This window comes from Pezoporus flaviventris, unplaced genomic scaffold, assembly GCF_033815535.1.
Source record: "Pezoporus flaviventris isolate CSIRO_AGI_PZ_B2104156 unplaced genomic scaffold, CSIRO_AGI_Pfla_v1 ptg000031l, whole genome shotgun sequence".
Classification (NCBI taxonomy): Eukaryota; Metazoa; Chordata; class Aves; order Psittaciformes; family Psittacidae; genus Pezoporus; species Pezoporus flaviventris.
In genome coordinates, this window is record NW_026892579.1 from 32,967,131 (window position 1) to 32,990,563 (window position 23,433).

A 23,433-nucleotide genomic window follows, 5' to 3' on the forward strand; every position below is an offset into this window, starting at 1 on the left:
TAGTTGTTATTTTTTTTTTCTTCATCATTGGTGTTGTAAGTGAACTGAAACTCAGTTAAAATTTACATTCTTGCAAAAAGAGATGCTTAAGAACTGTATTTTCATTGTTCCTGTTATTTTAAAATGTTCTGTATTTGTATGATACTGATAAGAAAAAGGGAAGTGCCTTACTTAAAGAATCTTTGCAGAAAATGTCTTTAGTTTTGTTTAAAAAACTCCCTCATATTTCAGAAAATTTTCCTATATATATTTTCTTCATGCTTACTGTTGCCATGGGCACAGTATTGTCGTCATATTTCTATAAGGCATTCCTCTGTATTTATAACTTTTACCTAAAAATACTGATTATCCTCTGATCACAACAATTTGATATGGTTATTCTTGTAGCTTTTTGAGTTGGTGAAAAAGAGATGTCTGTAGTTTCAAATTTTATCCTCCATAAGATTTGTGAGTGAGAGTTGCTTATTTTTATTGCTGTTTGTAGACAACAATCTATGCCTACATTTCCTCTTCCTCTGGATTTTGGGCATAGTCACAGGGACTTTTAAGACTTCAGGGCATATCACTGAATGGGGAGTGGTCTAGGGAAGCATCACTTTTTGATATTGCTTCTGCAACATGTGCTTTAAGTGAAATAAGTGCTCAAAAATGTGGTTTAAAGCTCTGGTTTAAGCATCTGGCTCGTTTCTTCAAGATTTTTTTTTTTTTTTTAATTTATCTAAAAGACTATAGCAATATTTCCATATTTGTGCCTGTAACAATGGCTTCTTTCACTTGCATGTCCCTTTGAGCATGAGGTGTCTGTATAAGAAATGACAGAGTTAAAAAAATTTGCATGATCATCTTACTTTCAAATTCTAGAGCAGCACAAAGAGGATGCAAAGCAGAAAAATGCTATTATATTTGAAGCTAATATGTCAATGAAATGGAGCAACCTGCAACAGTTGTAAGCAGCTTTCGTCAAAAGTCCTTATAATGAGCACATTTTCTATTTATGATTTTAAAACTTCAGATTAAGGATCCTCAATTCTGTTTCCTTATTCTTCATATATTTTACTGTAGTTTTACTGAGGTAACAAACTGTCTCACTTCATTTTCTGATCTGTAAGAGAAGATCCTTCAAAGAGGCTCTGCTTCTTATTTCTTTCTTGTTTATTTGTTTTTGTAAGATACATTTCTGTTAGCACAGGGGTGCTTTTTTGAAATTGTTCACTTGATCTTCTTATAAATATAGGAGACATTGTACTGGTAGCTCTCTTCTCACGTCTTAAAATTTACTGCTTTCACTTTTTACTTTGTATTTATTATATTGAACAAATAACTTTCTAACATATTTAAGAAAGAATAACATAGGTCTTAGTAATGAGAAGAACATATACACCTAGACATTTTGGAAATGTCGCATTGCTATGTTTCTGCAGAAACTGCTTCTTTCAGGAAGAATGCCCATACAGAAATTTCTGTTAGTACAGATCTGGTGCTTTCTTTCCCCATTACTTGACATAGCAATGCCAGCACAAATATAAAATGTGTGAGTGGCTAGGATAAAGGAAAACACTTTGAAGGAACGAATAATTGTGCTGGACAATTTGCTTGCAGAGCTTCCATATAGGTACCACCTTAGGTGTCTCACATTTTTAAGCTTTTTGTTTTCACAGTCTATTTGTCTAATCATAAGTAATAATTTTGAATTGCTTATAAGGGAATTTTGTCTAGCTCATTTCATAAAGCAAACAGGATCATTCTTCTGTAAGAAGTATAGTTGATCATCCAGAAACAAATATGATAGGTTTGGAAGTAATTTTTGTGTTTCAAGTTTTCCGTAATGGAAATTAATTATTTATTTTTTTTATTTTGATCAGTTCAGAGTAGGCATATTTAATGTTGATTATCAGATTAGCATTACTGGGGGAGGGGGGGGGGGGGGGGGGGGGGATGGTGCAATTTCAAAGTAACATTAAATCTGGAGAAGCATCTTGGAGCTGCTTTTCTTCACCAGTATATAAATTAGTATTTAATCACACACAGGTATATTCTTGCTGATATTAGGTCAATTCTTATAAGTTTTTCCTATGCTATATACATACCTATACAAAATGTGTCTTAATGGTCTTTCTCAAAAATAAACCAACAAACAATTCTTCCTCATGATGATTCCTCTGATGATTCAGAGCTTTATTACAGAGCAACTAATTTTATCTAGGTATACCTATGTAAGCATTAGTCTGCCACAGATGTCTGAACTCCCCCCATAGTCATTGGAAAGGAGAGTCTGGCCCACATTCATGTGAGGTGTGTCCTGGGTGCCATTTCCTGTTCACTGACTGTAGGAGGAGTCATTACTAGACTGGGTGCTTAATTTTTACATGGAAAAATTCAGGTTTTGTGAATCAAATTAAAGGAATTTATGTTAGATCTCTTCACTCTCAACCACTTGAATGTCTATACTGCACATTTTATGTGTTAGCACAGAATAACAGTGTGGAAGTGAAAATAACAGGATCTTAGTTTAATAGTGTCTAATATTTCCTCACACAATTTTATTTCCCCAAAAGAAGCTTTTCTTGTGACATTTCCTGTATGCTTAACTAGGCCTTTAATTCTTTCATTGATGGTTTATATACAATTACTTTTTTTGTAAGTTATTTTATTATTAAACAAGTGAACATTTACATTTGTTTTTAAATTGTAATGTGAAAGAGATTGTGATTCTAACCAAATGGAACATATTTAAATAATACATTACCGCATTTTCTCACGGAGTATTCTGAGATTTCCTCCCCACATAAAAGAAAAGCTTCATTAAGTCTTACATGTATAGTTATTTGTATTGCCAGAAACAACTATGCTTTTATGCTTCTACATATTTTTCTTGATTTTATTTGGTTTCATTAGTTTTGATTTTCTATTGAATTTTTGTGTGTTAACCACTGTTATAATCTAGTAATACTAGAAGGTACATCAGGAGCAGATGGAAATGTGTATTACTTATCTACAGCATATTGCCCGAAACTCTTGTGATTATGGAAACGTAACGTAGATAATGCAGTATACTTTATCTCAAAATTTGGCAGGTCTGCAAAATATGATGTGAAGGACCTGTATTAGATCATAATACAAACCTCTGACCTGCTGTCGAAAACTATATATATATATTTGTGTTCATATTTTTTTCATAGCTATTGATATCCTAAGACAGTTTATCTTTTCTTTAAACCTCCTTCTTTTTTACCTTTTAAGGACAGTAAATATTAACTGCACTTTAAAACATACGAGGTGTCTTAGACCTGGAGTTAATTTTAGCATACTTTTAAATACATAAACATGCAAATAGCAGGGGTATGGTAAGAAGGGTAGAAGGTATGAAGATTTGAAAAGCAAGGCCTGAATTTATAGCAAGAGGCAATATATTATCTTAGATCAATGTATATTTTATCAAAAACAAGCTATTATCTGGGTTAGAAACTGGAGCAACATAGTTCCTCATCTGCTCTAGTTGTTTAAATTCCTTCCTGAAGTTTATAGAAGTAGACTTTCCCTTCCAACCCAGAGAATTGAGATGTGCTGGCTTTCTTTTTAATATTGAGAAAGTTTAAGCAACAAGCTTAGCTTGCATGCTGCCTTTCTACAGGGCTAAAATTTGAATGAGATTAATTCTACCTTGATCACATAGGAATAAGTGGATGGAAACCATTGCTTTTCAGCTGTTGCTGCCAAAATAGTAGCATAATATGGCTGATGTAGAATGACCAAATCTGACCCAAATATTGGTTTTGGCCACAAAATAGAAAAAAAACATCAATTGCATTTTCATTCTATGGCTGAAGTTGTGTGAAAGTCTCCCCAGGGGTATCTGCAAAATTTAGTATAATGGTAAAATGAATAATTTTGCGGATAATCACTTTGACTCTTTCTACTTCTATATCAAATTGTCTGCAGAAATCATGGTTTCAAATTATGAAAAGGTACTGTGTATGTATGTATACATAAATATAACCTGCAACCACTTCTCCCCAGTACAGAACTCTAAAAAAAGTGCTTGTTTTAGAAGTGTTCTTTTGTGCTAAAACTACGGTTTCAGTAAATTAGAAATACTTTTTCAAACAATTCTTAGGGATTTTTAAATTTCTGGGTAATTCATTATTGGACATTGATTGAAATCATAGTTTAGTGTTAGTAGTTTATACAAGGAAATTTTTTGCTTTTGTATTTCTGTGCACCAGCCTCCTCCACTACCAATTCTTATCAATTGATAGTTCATACCTGCCATTTTTTTTTTCAATAATGCAACAGACAAGAAGGTTTTAATTTCATTTACTTGTAGTAATAGGTTATTTAATTTTTAAATAACTAACATAATAAAAAAATGCTGTCTATAAAATGTTTTCATTAATAAGTATAGTTGTGACCAGTTAGAAGTGATTGGGATTTTCAGTATATATGTGGCAAAGACTTCCCTCTTGGTATAAAAAAATAAGTTTTTCCACTTCTGCTTTTTCGATACGTCTTTCTCAAATCAAATAAGACTAGATGAAATCATGAATGAGTGCTTCATAATTTTGCTTAAAAAATAATTTAGGACTAGAATAGATCAAATAACCTGTGGGTATGTTTTTCTATAACTGACTTATTCAATTTCAATAGGTCATAAAGCTTGCTTTTGAAGAGTTTGAACTGGAAAGAGGCTATGATACTCTTACTGTTGGAGATGCTGGGAAAGTTGGTGATACCAGGACAGTGTTGTATGTGTAAGTACAGAATTTCATTTTTTTCCTTACAATTTGTTGTTACATGCTTTTTCTGGGTCATGAGATATTTAGTTTGCTTTTTAATTTTAATGTATGCGTTTTGTTCATATAATGTTAGCTTAAAATTCAAGTACTATTCAAGAAAATTGTTCATTACAAAATTCACTCCAGATCATTAATAGCATCTCTATAGGTTTTTATGTCTAACTAAAAACTGCAGAAAGCTGAGATCAGTCATAGAAATCTGCTGGATAAAGGCAGTATTGAACATACTTGATAAAAAGAATCCATCCCCATTTTATAATGTAGAGGTCTTCTAATTCATATAAATCATTGAAATGTTTGTTGCATAATTGTAACAAATGAGTGCACTTAACACCCACAGAATTTATTTTAAACTAATTAGGATATTTTTGGATGAACAAATATGAGCACAATAACTTCATTAAACACTTTTGTTTATGGATGTATGATATTTGTTAATAGCTACTTTCTGAACAATGGTATCAGAGTATGTAGAACTCCCCTAGTTTACTTTGTGTTAAAAGCTAAGACTGGCAAATGATTAGATTATTTGCAGGATGTGTGTGTTTCTTGTGTTGTCATAGCAAGTAGCTGCTATTGAGTGGATTGAATTCCATGTTCTGAGTCTATTTCCTGAAAAAGAAAATATGGCAGGGGGGTTGGAACTAAGTGATCTTAAGGTCCTTTCCAACCCTAACTATTCTATGATTCTAAGAAAATAAAATAAGAAAAAAAAATCCTGGTTTAAGAGCTTAGACTTTAAGTGAATGAGAAGACACATGAACTGGAAATGAGAGTTTCAACATCTGTGCTTATTTTTCTTGTATTTTGCAGAGCAGTTAAATACTGCAAGAACCTTTCTGGGGATGTTAATTTAACCACTTGTGACTAATCAAAGGGTTTGCAGTTTCCCTTTTTGTACTAGGATTCATTTTTACGTACAGGGATCCCAAAACACCTTCAAAGTCAAGTTTTTTGAACTTAATAAATTTGGTACGCCAGATTGTTCATTCTGTTTCGTAGAATCACAGAATGAATTAATGGTTTGAGTTGGAAGGGGCCTTAATTATCATCTAGTTCCAAGCTCCCTGCTATGGGCAAGGATTCCTTCCCCTAGACCAGGTTGGTTTCTCAAAGCTCCATCCAACTTGGCCTTGAACCACTTTCCAAGGATGTTTGTTACAATCTAAGTATTCAAATATCAAAGTTTGCCTTTTCAAAAGTGCATATCAAATAATTTATCAGATTTCCTTTCTATTTGAAAGAATTTAGCCTTTGACTATATATTCCTCATTTATTTTCCAAACTGCTTAAAATTTAAAAAAAAAACAAGAAAAAAAAAAAAACAAAAAAACAACTAAAATAGTCTTAGCTCATATTAATTCCTATTTTTGCTATCTTAAGAAGGCAGGCCCCCATAATCATGTCACCTCCTGTAACTATTTTTCACTTTAATAATATTTGGAAGATGTATGTATCAGATACCCCTTTCAGAATCTATCATTGGCATTTCTGGCACTATTATACTTTTTTCACTAGAGGTGGAGTACTTCTAGCCCTTCCTTCAGTATGATTTTTGTATTAAAACAGTAACTGTTTTATCCTTATTACTCTATAGCCCATCGCTTAGGATTACAGTACATAGGTCTATGCAATTAAATTTATCTGCCTTTTGGTTGCAATAGTTTACACATTAGCGTTACCCTGAAAATTGTTTGAGAAAGTAAATGATAAATAGCAAATACAGTGTAAATACAGGAAGGCCCAAGTGCGAAGCTACTGCATCACAATAATTAGTAATGAATTGGAATTTCTATTGTGACACTTCTTTTAGCAGTTACAAACACTGGATTGTATCATGCATTCTGAAATACTTTATCTTTAAACTGCATCACAGATATGCTTCATTTCACGTGCTTTTGAGAAAGATCTTCTGTAGAAGAAAAGTAACTTTTCTCATAAAACACTAGATTCACTTGTAGACTACATTATCATGAGAAAGCTTATAACTAAATGTCATTGTGATTTTTCTTATCAAAATTTTCTATCAATTGGTTTTAGTAACTTCTGTCACATTTAATGAGGTTTTAGCAGCAACTTGCAGTTTTTTATTAGGGGAATGAGGTAGCTTATAGCAAAGACTTTTCTGGCTAGGTTGAATTTATTAATTTCTCAGGATCTCTTAAAAATTAATATAGCTTCTACACTAAGCAAGTTTCTGTTGGCAGCTTAAATGCCAGCTTCTGCAGAAATTCCACTAAATATCACTATGGAAATACACACTAAATTCCACTAAATATCACTATAGAAATAAAACTTCATAGCTTTTTCAATTGAGCTTGAATTAAATATGCAAAAATATAAATTTCTAAATGCGAACCTAATTTCTAAGTGATTTGAACCATTTCTTTCCATATAAGAATTTCATTTCTGACATACAAGCCTCAGTGCCATGCAAAATTTTCCAGCTTTCAGAAGCTAAGAGCCCTCAAGGTAGTTGGCAGCTATTTCTGGGTGCTTTATTGTAAAGTTAGTACTCAGATTTTACAATGCACTTACTTTTGCCACAATGTTTGTAAGAAGTCAAACATCCAAGAAACATTGGAAACTGGCTAGTGATAGGTCAATAAACAGAGGACTTTTAAATATTTTATGGGAGCAAGATTGAAGGGAATAAGTAGGGTTACTGATATTTAAAAAGGAAAATAGTGCAAAACTATCTAGATCACTTTTAGGTTTTGGAAAAGATTGGAAAAATAATAAGAAAAAGTATTTTAAGTCCGTGTAAATAGCAATGGGATGGTACAAAACCCATTATAATGCAAAGCAAATTATTTCAAATCCATTTAATACATTTCTGGGAGAGTGTTGTTGGTATTTTGGGTAGGGATATGGGTTTGTTGTTTTTTTGGGGTTTTGTTTTTTGTTTTTTTTTAGTTTATTAAAACAGTCTAATTATAGTATTTATAGTGAACTTTTTTAAAATCCTATCACCAACAGCTTAATTAAAGGGGATATGAGCACATATTTTACTTTTTTTTTTCCAATTTTTTCCTCTGTAATCCTTACTTGTTGAAAATTTAGCAGTATTATTTTATGGGCTATTCATGCTAGAATGGTAGTTCCAGGAATACAGCAAATACAACTCACTGAAAAAAAAACCTATGTATGTTTAGGCTATAAAATTTTGACTGCAGTTATTTCTCATAATTAACAAAGTTTGGCTAGAAGCCAGTGACTATCCTTTCAAAACAATTCACGAGAGATAATCATGTATGAGGTAAACATTATCAGTCAGAACATTTTCTGCAGTGCCCAATTTTGTGTTCTTAAATTCCTGTAAATTAAACTAATACTTTGCTTTAGAAAATTTGCTTTGCCTTCAAATGTCCTGCTTTATATTTTTGTTGAAGCAGTTGCATTAAAATGCAATTCCCTTTTTTCAAAATTATTTCCTTAAAATATGAATCGTTTCACTTCTATAAAAAAAACTTGTAGGTTTGTTTTTTTTTTCCTCCTGATTCAAAGAAGAAAGCGTAACTTAGTGGTTAAAACCTAGCTGTTTGTGCCAGGTTTTTCAGTACACGAGTGACTGCCCATGGCAGAGAAATACTTTTATCAACTCTTACTCATTTCTTCTGGGTAAAATGAAACTGACTGGGGGCTTGGAAAACAACCTACCCTTCCATAACTGGTAAAAAAAGAGCAGGCTACCTTTTTGTCTATCTCAAGCATTACTGAATCTGACTTCCTTATTCACATTATTTAAAAAGTTTTTCATTCCAAACACTTTAGAAGTTCAAAAATTTAGGAAAGTAAGTTTTTTGTATTTGTTTTTTTAATACTGTGTTGTTTAGTACTGTGTCATTTAATACTGCCTTTCTCCCCTTATTAGCTAGGTAGTTGACATTATTAATATTAAAAGAAAAATACGAAGCCAAGTAAAATTAGGGATTTTTAGCAGTGTTACTGCTTATCACAGCTTTAACAGTCAGAACTTCAGAGCTTTAGTTTGTGTTATGGTTGCAATTAAACACACTAATAGCATAGTGACTTATCTTTGAAGGACAGAACAATACTGTAAAACTGTTTCTTTGAAAGGAGATAAAAACCTGAGCAAATAATGAAAAGGGATTTGCTTCAAAGAAGGAAAATATGTTCACAGATTGAAAACTCAAGAAGTGTTTATGATTGAATTTTAAAATAAATTTTAGTTTCATGCAGTAATTTAATGTCACAAAGACAGATACGTTGACTTTCAGATTCTGTGCTTCATTCAGCTTATGTTATTGTTCTGATGCTTCCAAGGCACATTTATTTAAAATATTCTGCACACTAAAAGAACAAAAAAAAAGAAGAGAAAATGTTGAAGGGACTCAAACCTTTTTCACATTTATGTGCAGTATTCCTCATTTGAAGGATTAATTTCTCTTCAAATTGGAACATTATTTATAGGAAATAGGTAGTGTAGCAGAGGTATTTGAATATACACATATATATATATGAAAAGTGCATACTGTTTTTATTTTATGAAGTCATAAGAGGAAAGAAGCATAAAGAAGACAGATGTATTTGAAAAACTTATTTCAGAATTGAATTTTACTTTTGTTTTATCAGTATACAAATATCTATACGCAGATATTTATATACAAAGAATCTCATACTGCCCATAAAGACTTGTAATTTTAGAGTTCATCTTGTCTATGTTCAGAAATCATCAATATAGGTCTCATACATTAATCAGATTACTGAGCATAGACAGAGCTATTTAAACACTTGTTACTTGGTTAGGCAGTAAGTTTACACTTCTAAATAACCATTGAGAAATTCTTGCAGGAAATCACTGGTTTCAGTTGCCTTCCAATAAATATCCATTATTGTCAAGAGACATCAGTGAGTTTTTCTTCATTGCTTAAAACCTTTAATATTTTCTTTATAGCAAAGTGCGGAATACAGAGTGTGGCTTAACAGTTATGGCCTGGTATTTTGTTCAAGTGTTTTAACTAGAAAGAGAAGTCAGAAATTAATGGTTATTTCTGTGGTTTCAGAAGGTGATCCCCAGAATATATTTGTACTCTTCTCCTTTCTTTATATATCTGTTTCTGCAGGCATCTCCTAAACTACTTTTGTTCATGTAACTCGCTATCTGACAAGGTATCTTCCTTTTATAAACTGCCTATATTATTCATTTAAATGACTTTCATGATTTTACCAATGATTACTATTTTATCAGCAAGAGTATATTAATTATTCTGGCTATAACCTAGCATCTTTTTGAACCTGTACAGTTCCTAATTAGTTTGGGAAGCAACTCAAATTTCCAGACTAAGGAGCTGCTTTATGTTCATTCTTACTATTAACACAGGTCAAACTAAACAGCTTAGCTACGTATCACTGTGCCTTGTCAACATTCTTACTTATCCAAGCTAAGCATCATTTGTGTGTTTGCTTATGCTGAGCTGTCAACTACTTGCTACCAAATGGTAGCCAAAAATCTTCTAGACCATATGAGAGCACACTTAACCATTACAGCAACAGCTGGAGGTGGACAGGCAGTAGTAGTTCGCAATACCCTGGTTCATTCCACTCAGATGGGATTTTTTTTTTTTTATATATTATTTCCAGTATACCAGGGTAAGAAACAAAAATATTGTAGATAGGGGATGTGCAGCTTGTTGTTCATAACCTTGATGGGTAAGGTTGTAGATGCAAGACAGAGAGGATTTCCTATAACTTCCCTCATGATTCCTCAGTTCTCCCCTTGTTTCTGTTCAGCCTTTCCTTTTATTATGTCATTGCATTTAAGTTGTAGTAGTATTAACATTGGGTTGATTATTTTTAAATAATATGTTTATGGAAGAGTTCAAATATGTGTTTCTGGTTTCTTTATAGCTTCTTTCTTGAGAAATTCTGCTTCAGGGACATGTTCTCTCAGTTTGGCATGATATTTGTATTACTTACCTTACATGTATTTATTTGTCTTAGTTAAGGCTCAGAGTTCAAAGAAAGACAAAGAATCTAGTATGTGACCAATTTGAACAAAATAAAGTCTACATAAATGAGAGAATCATGAGGTTTTCCTTACATCAATTACAATTACTTCAGCACCTGTAGCTTCCAGCCCCAAAGTTTCTGATACATGGAGATCTACATGGAGTTCAAGGCAGATGACCTTTTCTAGTGATATGTTTTCTTTTTGTGTCTGGTAACAGCTTAGATATATTCTGCAGCCACATTTTATGTACAGATTTTCCCACTATCGTTCAAAACACTTCATAGCTATCAGCAAGCTCTGAACAGTTGTTCAGATACTGTACTGGAACTTGATTGCATGGTAGGCATTTTTCACCATTAAGAAGAAATCCACAAAGATTGTCTTCCTTTAAAAAAAAAAAAAAATCATTTTTAACATGCATCTTTTCACATGAATATAGATGTACAAAGGATATTGCCATTAGGTTCTAAGGTTGTATAGTGGGATTCACCAGCTTGCCTTACAAGTATTATGTCAAAATGTAGTTATCACATATTACTGTATGTGAAAAAGTAGTTTCCCCTTAAGAGATAGTTGTGGGTTATTTTAATGAAGTAGATGAGGTTCTAGGAAGTTCTTCTGGACACATGTGCTTCACTTTCAAAAAGCAAGTAAAAAAAAAGCAGTAATAACCTAAAGAAGTAAAAATTGTCTAATTCATACAGTCCCTCACATGTGTAATAGCTTAATTACTTAAGGAAAGCTTTAGGTGTGAACAGCTTTATTAAAAGTGTTTTACAATTAAATTGAATTCTGCCATTCAAAATGCATTTTTCTAAAACTTCACATTGTTCTAACCCATATAGAATTGTTAATTTTATTAAAAAGCAGCTGACAGAACACTAGGGTAATATACTGTAAATATGCTAAATATTAAGTTTAAAAGGTTGTTGCTTTTTTTGTGCTAGTAGTAGTAATTTATGCCTCTGCAGATGACTTTGCAATTTATCCTACATACAGACTCACTGGATCTAGTGTTCCTGATCTTATTGTGAGCATGAGCAACCAGATGTGGCTTCATTTACAATCTGATGACAGCATTGGCTCACCAGGATTCAAAGCTGTTTATCAAGGTACGAACTCAATTAACTGTTATAAACACATATTGTAAGTTCATTCGTTACATCCCAACAAATTTATTTCGAATAGTCATTTAGCCCTTTCACAGATTTTGAGTTTTGTTAACATCTCTATTGTTAATTAATGCTTAATTAAAAAGAAGCTGAAGTAAAATTGAAAGTTACTGTTCTAATGCATTCTGCTTGAAGGTCAATACAAACTACAAATTCATATCATATTTGAAAAATTGAAAATGTTACATTCTGCTAACCTATGTAATTGCTTATATTGGATGTTATTTGAAAATTACAGTTAGTTTTCTCAAACTTTATTAGGGTAATTATAAAATTTATTTTCATGCCTCTCCAAGAATCTTCACAGAACTAACTCAAAATTAGCACATAACAAAACCAGCAGAACAGATACATTGCATATGATTGTGGAAATTTAACCCCCACAAAAGTGACCTAAATTACATTAGCCTCATTTGTGTTGCTTCTGCCTCAAAGAGATGAGAACCTTGGCAAGATCAGCATCTTTAATATCACTTGACTGTGAGCTTCTTCAGTTTAATACTTTTATATTTTTATTATATATTTTTATATAATACGGTTATATTTTCACCATGATTTTTCCCTAGTACTGTATACTTTTCTTTGGGATTCACTCAAACTCACCTTTGGTTATTCCCACTCATGGTATTGATTGGAGTGTGCAAATTAGGTCAAGTGTTCTACACTCATATGTTGTTAAGTTTCTGTGTACACATATTGTTTGATAATATTTACTGAGTAAATTACTGTTCCCTATTTTTATGTACCATGTTTTGGTTTTCTTTAATGTGAACTGAAATCTACAAAACAAAAAGTAAGGAGAAAGGAAGAAAGATGTGCTTACCATGAGGGTGGCAGTTGCTTCCCATGAGAATCCTCCATAGTAACTCTACTGGGATTTGCAGGTCCATGGCCATGAGAGTATCAGAACAACAAGTAAAAAGTACCATCACAGAGGCTTCTTAAACATTAAAACAATTGTTTAAGTGAGATGTTATGGTGCTGTGACTAAAAAGCACGTGCAGACCCATAGAATTACTATGGCTAAGACTTTAAGGTATCTTAAAGCAATGTACAACACATTCAGCCTGTACAGTTACACAGCTCAAGTATGTTGTAATGCCTGAGGGCAATGACATATTCTTTATCTAAATTAATCCCACCCCTTCTCACACCTTCTTTCAAGGTCCTGTCTTTTTTACTTGTATCATTTCTAGGGACCGTGTTTATTAAGATAATAATCCATTTGTGAATTACATAAAGTACAAATAGGAAATATATAGAAGAAGAAGTGTATTGGCTGAAGTTACGTGTCTGACACAGCATTTTCTCCTCAATCCACAATTACAAAATTCATGTCTTTGTATGCCCATGGAAAAGTTAAAAAAAAAAAAAAAAATCTCTCTGCTAATTTTTTTTTCTGCTATCATTTTTATTTCTAAAGACATCTGTTTTCATTTCTGTATTTGTCTAACTTACTTCTTAGGACTTCCTGAAAGCACCTGAAGTAGACATCAAAATTAGCATTAGTAGTGGCATCTCATGTAGGAAGTATATTGTTATCATTTGATGGTTGGATTCTGGCTTTCAGTTTGGTTTTATAGACAATTCTGAGGCAGTCTGTGGTTTTGTAATGTTGGAAATTAATTTCAGAATTGTGAAATGCTTACAATCTCAGAAGTGTTAGTGAATGTCTTAATATGAAGGTGAGATATAACTTTTGTTTCTGTTTCATCTCAATGTTCTTGCTAATTTTATTAGAAATTTTTCATCTTTTTTACTGTTGACAAATCTTTTATCCATTTGCTCTCTCAGCATATATCCTGCTTTAGGCCAAGCGTAAAATCGTAAAGCTCTATCCTGTCACAACTTAATGATTCTGCTTCCCCTTTGTCTAACAGTCAAAGAACCTGTCAGAAACTAGAATCTCATTTTAATGATGATTAAAGTTCATGGATTGCAACATGTGACCTCAAAGACACTTTTTTTGTGATCGCAGTTAGCTAAAAAGAAAGTGAACTGCAGGCTTTGATGGCTTACACACAGTCCATGGAGACAAAGTAAAGAACACCTTTATTTGAATCTTTTTTACCAAAAAGTCTGAGTTTTGCTCAGAATTGGAAAATGACTCCTCACCCTCTTGGGCGGTATTTTACAACTGACTGACTGAATCTTGACTTTGTATCTATTACAGTAGAAGCAACTTTTATATTAATATTTTCAAAGTGTCAAAGACTGATTTCAGTTTACAGAAAATTGTTCCTTTAGCTGAGTTTTGTCCTACTTTAATTATGAAATAGCAAAGCATTTTGATAATGCAATTCTCTGGTCCTATTTTAATATGTTCACCTAAAAATGCCATGAAATGATGCCTGCAAATGAACTGATACTCATCACAGATTTTGTATGAGAGTAGTAAATTTAATCCTGTTCACAGTTTGCTTTAGGGATTAAGGGTGGAACAGTTTTTTCCATATTCTTATGCCTCTTCTTTGGCTAACCTTCAGAAACATCCTAATGTCAGAAATATGTAGTGCTATCTACAGTCTTATTACCAAAATGTCTTAATTTTGAATCAAGTTGATACTTTTCTTTAAAAGCTATTCCTTAGGCTGTATCTAAAAGTCCTTAGTTTTCTGTTATGGATCCCCAGATATCTTATCAGTATAGTTTAATACGTTTCTGGAAGTCTTCTCTGAAAGCAGCTACAGTTTTTGTAAAAGGCCAGAAATTTAAATTGTTCTGTCCTTGAAGAAATTGTTATATTGTAATACTACACTTGCGTACATGAAAGGATCTATGCTGAAATCCTCTTTGCATCAAAATCTATAACCATTTTCCTTACTGAAGCCAGCATGACCAGGTGTCACGCCACATACCATCGTCAAGTAAAGAGAAGGAAAGAAAAATATGCTATATACATGGTTATTTTTGCTAAATTGGATGATGTCTTCTGCCAAAAACACAGAGAAATTGGTGACACTACATATTTCATAGCTGAAATTTTATGATAAAAAAGCTCTTAACATTTCTCAATGAATACTTGTGTATGTAGCTACTTGGGTAGAGAGGAGGACTGTGTTAAACATAAAATTCTCAACCAAAACAAATAAGAAGGATTTTTCAGAATGAAAAAATAGCAAATTTAGGCTGTCATTAAGACAATTTTCAGAATTTCAGCAACAGACATGTTTAGAAAGTAAAGGAATTAAGAGGCTAGACTGTAAGTTCTAGTTATGTCCCTAATATTTTTCTCTTTTACTTGGGCATTTAGTAAGGTTACGAAAGACTTCCATGTACTTATTGATACAAAGGACATATCTGAAATCCTCCTGTCACCTCCTGGCTGTATGTAATTTTGTTGAAGATTATTGCCAGTCTCCCTTGTTGAAGTCATTTTAGTCTGATAAGTGTTAAATATACTTTAGAGCAGAGCCTGGTATTTTCTGAGCACTCTGATTAAATTGGTGTAGGTTCACCCAAAGTACTTATTTTAAATAAGGAAACTATTTATTGAAAAACTTTTTTTTTATTTTAAAGCTCTTAACTTAAATTCCATTCCTGCCATGCAATGACTCTAAAACCGGACTGATTTATATATATATACACACACATATACATATATATATTGCTGCATGTATAAAGAACAACATGACCCATATACTTAAATATAACATGCATAAAGTGTAATCCTAAGGATGAAAACAATATTAATATCAGCATACCACTATTTTGAGGTCATAGGTTAATCTTGTAACAGATAAATTACTTTTTTACCAATGATATGCTAAAAGTATATTTTTATAAGGCAACTTTTCTTGCAGTTTGTTGCTGGTCATGGGTTGAAGCAGGGATTTCTTTTTTAGATACAGTAGGTAAAGATTTTTTCATTACTTTTTAATTGCACTTTTTTTTAGTATTATTATTATTATTAGTTTTCTTCTTGGGCTGCATTTCTGCATTTTGTTTATGTTTTGATGGCAAGTGAAGACCACTTATGCCCCAGATTGCCCAACAACTTGTGATCCTATGTATTTAGGCAGACTGAATCAAGAGAAAGATTTGGTTTGTGCCATATCTTAATATAGGTCTAAGCATATATTTAACCGTTACATGGATGAGATGGACATAGCCATTGCCGTGCATATTCAAGTCAGGATAATGTTATATGGTGATATTACATTGTGCCTTGTAAGAGTAGCAGACAGTGAGGTCAGGTCAAGAACTTGGTGCTGGACACTTTCCTGATAGAGCCTGGAGTCGCAGCTAAAAAAACAAATGATAAGGTGAATACTGTTTCTGAGTTTGCCTTATTTCACTCATGTCATGGATGTACTGCATCTACAAACGGGTGTATTGCACCTACAAATAGGTGCTTTATGGCTGTGAAGGTCAAAGGAGGATTGGGCTGCCAGCTTGATCATTAAGCTGCTTCCATGCTTGTGCTATCATCAGCTGTACCACACTGACATAGAAGCAGATGACAGTTAGCTTTAAATTTTGGGTGTGAATGTTTTAGAATTTTATTAAAGCTTGAGATTTTTCTCCATTCAAGCCTGTAAACCTGTCAGCCTAATAAAAATATTTTACTCTTTTGACTTCCAGACTTCTTGATAACCAGTATAACATCTGTTTCATAACCTGTTTTGAACTCACCTTTTTATTCCTGCCTTTTCATGGTTATCTAAACTAATGAAGTTATTTCACTAGCCTGTCTTTTAATTCATAACTGTATTATAGAAAAAAAATTTGGTGACTCAGTGATATAATCCTGAGCATTTTATGTAATTTGAAGTTATTAGGAATTCTTGGGGACATCAGGAAGTATATCAGCCCCTGCAAGCATCTGAAAATGTCAAGTTTACAACCTTAATCTGTATTGATCCTCAACTGAACACTAAAGCTTTAAGCCCTTCGTTATGATGATGTTTTGAAGAAGATACTTATTTCCTCCTGAGGCTAGTAGAAAAATATTTTCAAAACATTCCAGTTGCTCAGAGAAATGTCAGTTGTCTTTTTGCATACAGCTATGGTACTTAGTAAAACTTGAATTGGTGCCGATTTTATAACACACAACTTGCTTATAAATTATGTCATTGCACTACCAATATTGATAAAATATTTTGTTGCTGCTTGGAGATCTGCTAAAGCATGTGCTGAAAGAAATTAATGGAATTATGCTTTTTTAGGACCCTTGCTATTAGATGTGCATTCAGAGTAATCATTATGTCCAGTGTAATGCTTGGAAAGACCACAACTCATGATTAATGCAAGAAAACCTGTGAGCTTCCTATTTTGCTCTAAGTTTTCATCTCCCTTTCATCTATTGCATGTATATTAAGTTTTCTTTTTATATGTTGTTCCTATGTATTGTAATTCAGACATTCTTCAAGTATGCGCTTTTGGAGGACAGGCAATATGTACATTTCATATTCTATGTGAATATTTTCATATGGTAAAGCTATTTGGTTCTGTCAAGGACTGTCAAGAGAGTTTCGCCATAATACTGTATGAATGAATCTGTAGTGCCATACAATGTAGATTAGTTCTGTAGATGGGAAAATGTCAGTCAGTTAATTTACAGCACAACATATTATCAATTCTTTTTTTCAGATAAGGAAGCTTTCCTATATTGTTATCTGTCCTTTTTAGAGTATATTGTTCAGGTATGCCTACAGCAGGCGTTTCTAAGTGTCATCATCCCTGAGTTTTCTTTCAAAGAATAAATAATATCATCAGTGGGTGACTAATAGAATGAAAAGAAGCATGCTAAATTATTGATAATTACAGCAACAGTTTCAAAGTACTTTTTAATAGTGGAGAGTATCTTTGCCCTAGTTTCGTATAACAGTTGGGGTGACAGACAGAACCCACCTTCCATCTGGAAAATAGGAATGGACTTGAGGAACACAACATCATGATGGTGTGCTTTAATTGGCTGAGTGTGTTGCATATTTATATATTAGCAGGCTGTAGTGGGTAAGATCAAATTTTCATCTGTGCCACCATTGTTTATTAAGTGACAGCAAACAACAAGGGTTTAAGTGAACAGTATGATAAGAGGTAAACAAGCAATGCACGTAACTTCTCCCTCCTAAATTAGGAAAATAAGAAAGCTAAAAAGTCCAGATTGAGTACAGGTTTGTTAAGTAAGTGCCTTTTATGCCTTTTAATTTTTATATTAATTGCATATTTCTGTTTCTTATGTTCAATTTTTATAAGAGTTAGTTTCCATCTTCAACCAGGTTTTGATATCATTGTGTTCAATTATGCTCCACAAATATACAATTAATCTCTGTTACTCAGTAAGTATAAAGATTAACATATAGCTGTTCAGTTTTAGTATTTAAGGAGTGTATTAGCCTCATTCACTGTAAACATTAATGTAATGTGTTCATTTATGCTAATAATGGAGATCTTTAATATGCTGGCAAAGAACATGTATGTAAAAAAGTCTGGTTTAAAGACCAGATATCTATGTACATTTTCTGATTTAATTTAGGACTATGTTTATAAATATGCTTCATTATTTAAACTTCAGAATTTAAAAAGTGAAAAATAAATCTAAGCACTCCCAATGTTTAAAACTTGGTTAGGTATGGCACATATTCTTTCCTAGTTATATGACATGACTGGGGTGCCCTCTCCCTTCCCCTCCACAGTGCAACTGCGTCTGACTGATTAAGCATAGGTGCATTCTTGTCATTTCAGTGATTGATTTAAAATATCTTAAATTTTAACGCTTTTTTTTTTGCCTCGTTATGTAAGACTGTTATACATTGAAACAGTAACATTGTCTCTGAATAAAAGGAAATTGTTATAGAATCATAGAATAGTTAGGGTTGGAAAGGACCTTAAGATCATCTAGTTCCAACCCCCTGCCATGGGCAGGGACACCTCACACTAAACCATGTCACCCAAGGCTCCGTCCAGCCCGGCCTTGAACACCGCCAGGGATGGAGCATTCACAACTTCTTTGGGCAACCCATTCCAGTGCCTCACCACCCTTACAGTAAAGAACTTCTTCCTTATATCTAATCTAAGCTTCCCCTGTTTAAGTTTGAACCCATCACCCTTTGTCCTGTCACTACAGTCCCTAATGAAGAGTCCCTCCCCAGCATCCCTATAGCCCCCCTTCAGATACTGGAAGGCTGCTAGGAGGTCACCATGCAGCCTTCCCTTCTCCAGGCTGAACAGTCCCCTTTCTCAGCCTGTCTTCATACGGCAGGTGCTCCAATCCCCTGATCATCCTCGTGGCCCTCCTCTGGACTTGTTCCAGCAGCTCCATGTCCTTTTTATGTTGAGGACACCAGAACTGCACACAATACTCTAAGTGAGGTCTCACAAGAGCAGAGTAGAGGGGCAGGATCACCTCCTTTGACCTGCTGGTCACGCTCCTAATGCAACCCAGGATGCAGTTGGCTTTCTGGGTTGCAAGTGCACACTGAAGCTGGCTCATGTTCATTTTCTCACCAATGAACACCCCCAAGTCCTTCTCTGCAGGGCTGCTCTGAATCTCTTCTCTGCCCAACCTGTAGCTGTGCTTGGGATTGCCCCGACCCAAGTGTGGGACCTTGTGCTTGGCATGGTTAAACTTCATGACGTTGGCATCAGCCCACCTCACAAGTGTGTCAAGGTCCCTCTGGATGGCATTCCTTCCCTCCAGGGTATCAACTGAACCACACAGCTTGGTGTCATTGGCAAACTTGCTGAGGGCGCACTCAATCCCACTGTCCATGTCAGCGACAAAGATGTTGAACAGGACCAGTCCCAGCACTGATCCCTGAGGGACACCACAGGCAGTCCCCTGTTACTATGTTATTAATTTTATGTTTTACCTCAGCCACTCAAGATCATTATTCTGGTCAACTTTTTGGGGAAGTAGTTTACAACATAGTTAAGCACATTTCATGTAGAAAGCAGCTCATCCATTTTTATTTTATTATAGGAAAGGAAAATGCTCTTCATCTTTCCATCCAGGTTAATTATTCAGTATGTTTGACTGTAACATAAATGTTATTTCCAGATCATAATTAAACTTTAATTAAAGGTTTACCATGGCCATATTTTTAAAAAGCATTAGTAACATTTGATGATATTTCTTTAATACTAAATAACAACCAATTTTTAAGAATAAAACTGGCATTTTCTAGTAATATTCTAACAAGAAAGATATGAGAATTAAGTGTTAGCATTAGCTGATTTGGGAGGAGGGTATATGGTTTTTACTTCTGTCAGCTGTTTCTTTGTACTTTGATCCTTCCACTGGAAAATAAATGAAAACCAAATCAACAACAACAAGAACAAGAAAACCAACCAACCAAACAACCCCGTCAGCTCCCAAAACAAAGGAAAACAACAAACAAACCTCACAAAACAACAAAAGAAAAAGAAAATGAATAGAATTGAATCTGTGGTTTTGAAATATGAATCCCAGTATTTGTGCAGGTGCAGGTGCAGCTCAGTTTAAAATATGATAGAACAACTCAATCATTTTAAGTAAATGGAAACTTGCAATAGTTTTTTACCAGCTAAAGCTTTCTCCCTTTGCTTTCTTTTGGTACATATTTTTAATACAGAAAATGCCACAGTGTATGCACCATGAACTTAGCTCTTCTAAGCCAAAATAATTCTAGTTTACCAGTTTCCCTTATATAAGAAAGTGGTGAAATATGCAGAAAGTCTTGTTAAAATCCACAACCAATATTTATTTGCATTCTTAACCATCCTTCATCATTTGCAAACTTTCTGCAAATGATAGTCTGAAAGGAAGGTGTGTCACAGCTAGGTAACAACACATAGGATGTTTTGAGGTTTTTTTTTTTGTTGTTGTTGTTGCTTTTAGCAATACTGTGAAAAAAAATATTTTTGTGACAGTTTTGTGTATTTCTTCAGTAGAAGGATCAAGCCATGGAATTATATTACCCTTTGGTTTTGAAGCCCTTTGATGCATTACACCTGCACTCTTGTTATAAAAATCAAACACTTGATTTTAAATGAGCAATAAGTCAGCCTTTCATATTGCTTCCCCAATGATGCCGCTTAGTTTAAATTTTATTTTCCTGTCTATGTTGCTTTAAGTAACCATCCTTTCTGTAGCAGTAATGAAAGAATCGTTTAAATGGTGTGATGGCTGATGCGTCTTGGACTGTATTCATACAGTAGGAGTCCAGCTATTAACCTACCGCTACCAAGTCCACAAATTCTAACATTGATGTTTTCTTAACTATATCTTTCTAAAAGGTGTGAGTGACCTATTAGAAGTGTTTTCACTGAAGTCAATAAACTCTAGAGAAAGTATTGTTTTAAAAATCTTGCTAAATACATAATTTCCTTCTGAGGCAAAATGCGATATCATTGTAATGTTTCTTGAAGTGAATACTTATCTAGAACTGTAGATTTAGACAGAATCAAATTTCTAAGATACCAAAATTGAAAAAAAAAAAAGCTGCATACTACAAAAAGAATTTTGTGTGTTTTGTTTTTATGAAACTTAAAAATAGTTTAACTTAACTTGTAATTGTTGTTAAAATATGTTCTGTTTAGGACCTCACCTCAGAGAGAATTAGAGTGGACAGAGCTAAAAGAGCCTTAGAGCACAGCAGTGGTTGGGGGGTCCTTAGAGAAAAAGAGAACTGAGTATTTTATTTTATTTTGCTTTATTTTTCCTAAGACACAGAGCAGAAAATGTGGAGTTTAATGCAATCCAGAAACTACTTCGGTACTGAATTTGCATTGCTAAATAAAATGTGGTTGGGAACTTTGTTCTTGCCCTGAGAATACATCCACATAACATGGCCCTAAGGAAGGACCTTCTTTACCCAGAGACAAATTGTGTGTGTCTCAATGCATTTACATGTATATGTCTTGGGTCAGGGTTGTTTTTTTTTTCAGTGTGCTACTGATGTGGATGCTGCATTGCAGGCGACTTTGTTTTCATAGCAAAAAACAGAGTTTATACTGAATACCCCAGGAAGTGCTGAGGTATACCTGAAGATGTAAAGCCTGTGTATTATAAGCAGTGCTGGATGACTTCATAGAATACAGTGATGAAAGCTTGACACAATCTTGCTTATCCAGTCTACTGGGAAGGATCCCAGGTGCTTGCTGTCTTCTGAATCATGACTATGCAGTGTCTCAAAGAGAGCTGTTAGGCATCACCAGGAAGTATGGTAAAGCCTATGCAGTATGGGGTGTTGGAGATCCAGTGCTCAAGTTCACCGTTGTCTCTGCCTTGATTTTGGTAGATCTTTAGGCAAAGTGGCTGGCCTAAGTGCAACCGTGGAGGAGAGCACTCGCATAGCAAGGTCACAGTGAAAAGAGAGAGAACTGTGCACCAGCTCTTCTTTCTTCATGCATTTCCGATAACAGCTCTATTCTTTTTTTTTTAAAAGCCTTTTTGTTTCTTTTAGTGTTTCTCAGTGAAAACACACAGTATGTTTTTAGCTATTGTTTATTCAATGATAAGTCTACATGTGTAGTGTTATATCAGTACTCTGATTAATACTTGTTTAGTTTCCTAAGTTTTTGAAAGTATTAATTTGTATAACTTTATCACAAAATTATCTTTCTTTTCCTGGTTATGGATATCTGTATGTGTGTTGTGGGTTAAACACAGTAGAAGCAAGGAAGGAGAGATATTCTCCACATTTCCTTTGAATGGCCAGACCTCGTAGGATGGTCTTTCCATAGCTGAGATGCAAACCCATAGGGTCAAGGGAGAGGGGAAACAGAGATTCTCTTGGAATTGCCAGAGCTGGCAGGCCAGTCTGTACACAGTTGGTGTCTCAATGTCTGTCCAGTCCTTTGTCACCAGGCTGCTGGTGTATGACAGTGTGCTCCATACAAACCTTTGCCTGCATTGAATGCCATCCAGATCCTTGAAGGCCTGATTATTATCCAGGTCACTGTAGACCTCCTCCACCATTGCTAGTTCCAAGTACAGTGTGCAAGTTTATTTTGCAAAACTGGTATTTCATAAATGCTATACTGGAATGTAATACAGCCCACTCTGTTATACTTTGTATATAGCTGTTATTGAGATTAAAAAAAAGAAAGATCTGGAATTTCTTGTTCATATGCATTTTTCAATCTTGTAAAGTTAAACTAGATTCTTATACTCTCAACCTAATTAGAGCTTTTATGATTTTGGTGAGGCTATTAATATGCTCTTTAAAAAAATAGTTTCACCATTAACAGGTAAAAGATGTAGTCAGGTTTGGGCCATTAAACAGTTTGTGCATCATTTGTGCCTTCATTGTAAGGTTTATTGAATTTCTTATTATTACTTGGTTGATTACAAATGGAAATAATTCCTGTCACACAATTTCAAATGGACTATTAAATTTGAATCCCAAGTACTAATAAAAACAAAATACTAATTGTTGTTACAAAACGAAGATCTGTGGGAAATATTAAGCAACAGCTGAAGATTTTCATTCAGACGTGCAGATACCTACTAGTAAGATCCTCTGTAAAGAACTGATTTATTTCACTAAAGAGTTACTTTAGAAGT

General features: G+C 33.8%; 1 protein-coding gene across 1 annotated transcript in view; it reads left to right on the forward strand.

Moving 5' to 3' along the window:
• CSMD1 (CUB and Sushi multiple domains 1) overlaps positions 1 to 23,433 on the forward strand; it is a 1,163,462-nt gene that overhangs the window by 846,338 nt on the left and 293,691 nt on the right. Inside the window, exons 11-12 of the mRNA XM_061460659.1 lie at positions 4,645 to 4,748; positions 11,767 to 11,879. Of these exons, the coding sequence (XP_061316643.1) occupies positions 4,645 to 4,748; positions 11,767 to 11,879 (217 nt within the window). The remainder of the gene's footprint in view (positions 1 to 4,644; positions 4,749 to 11,766; positions 11,880 to 23,433) is intronic.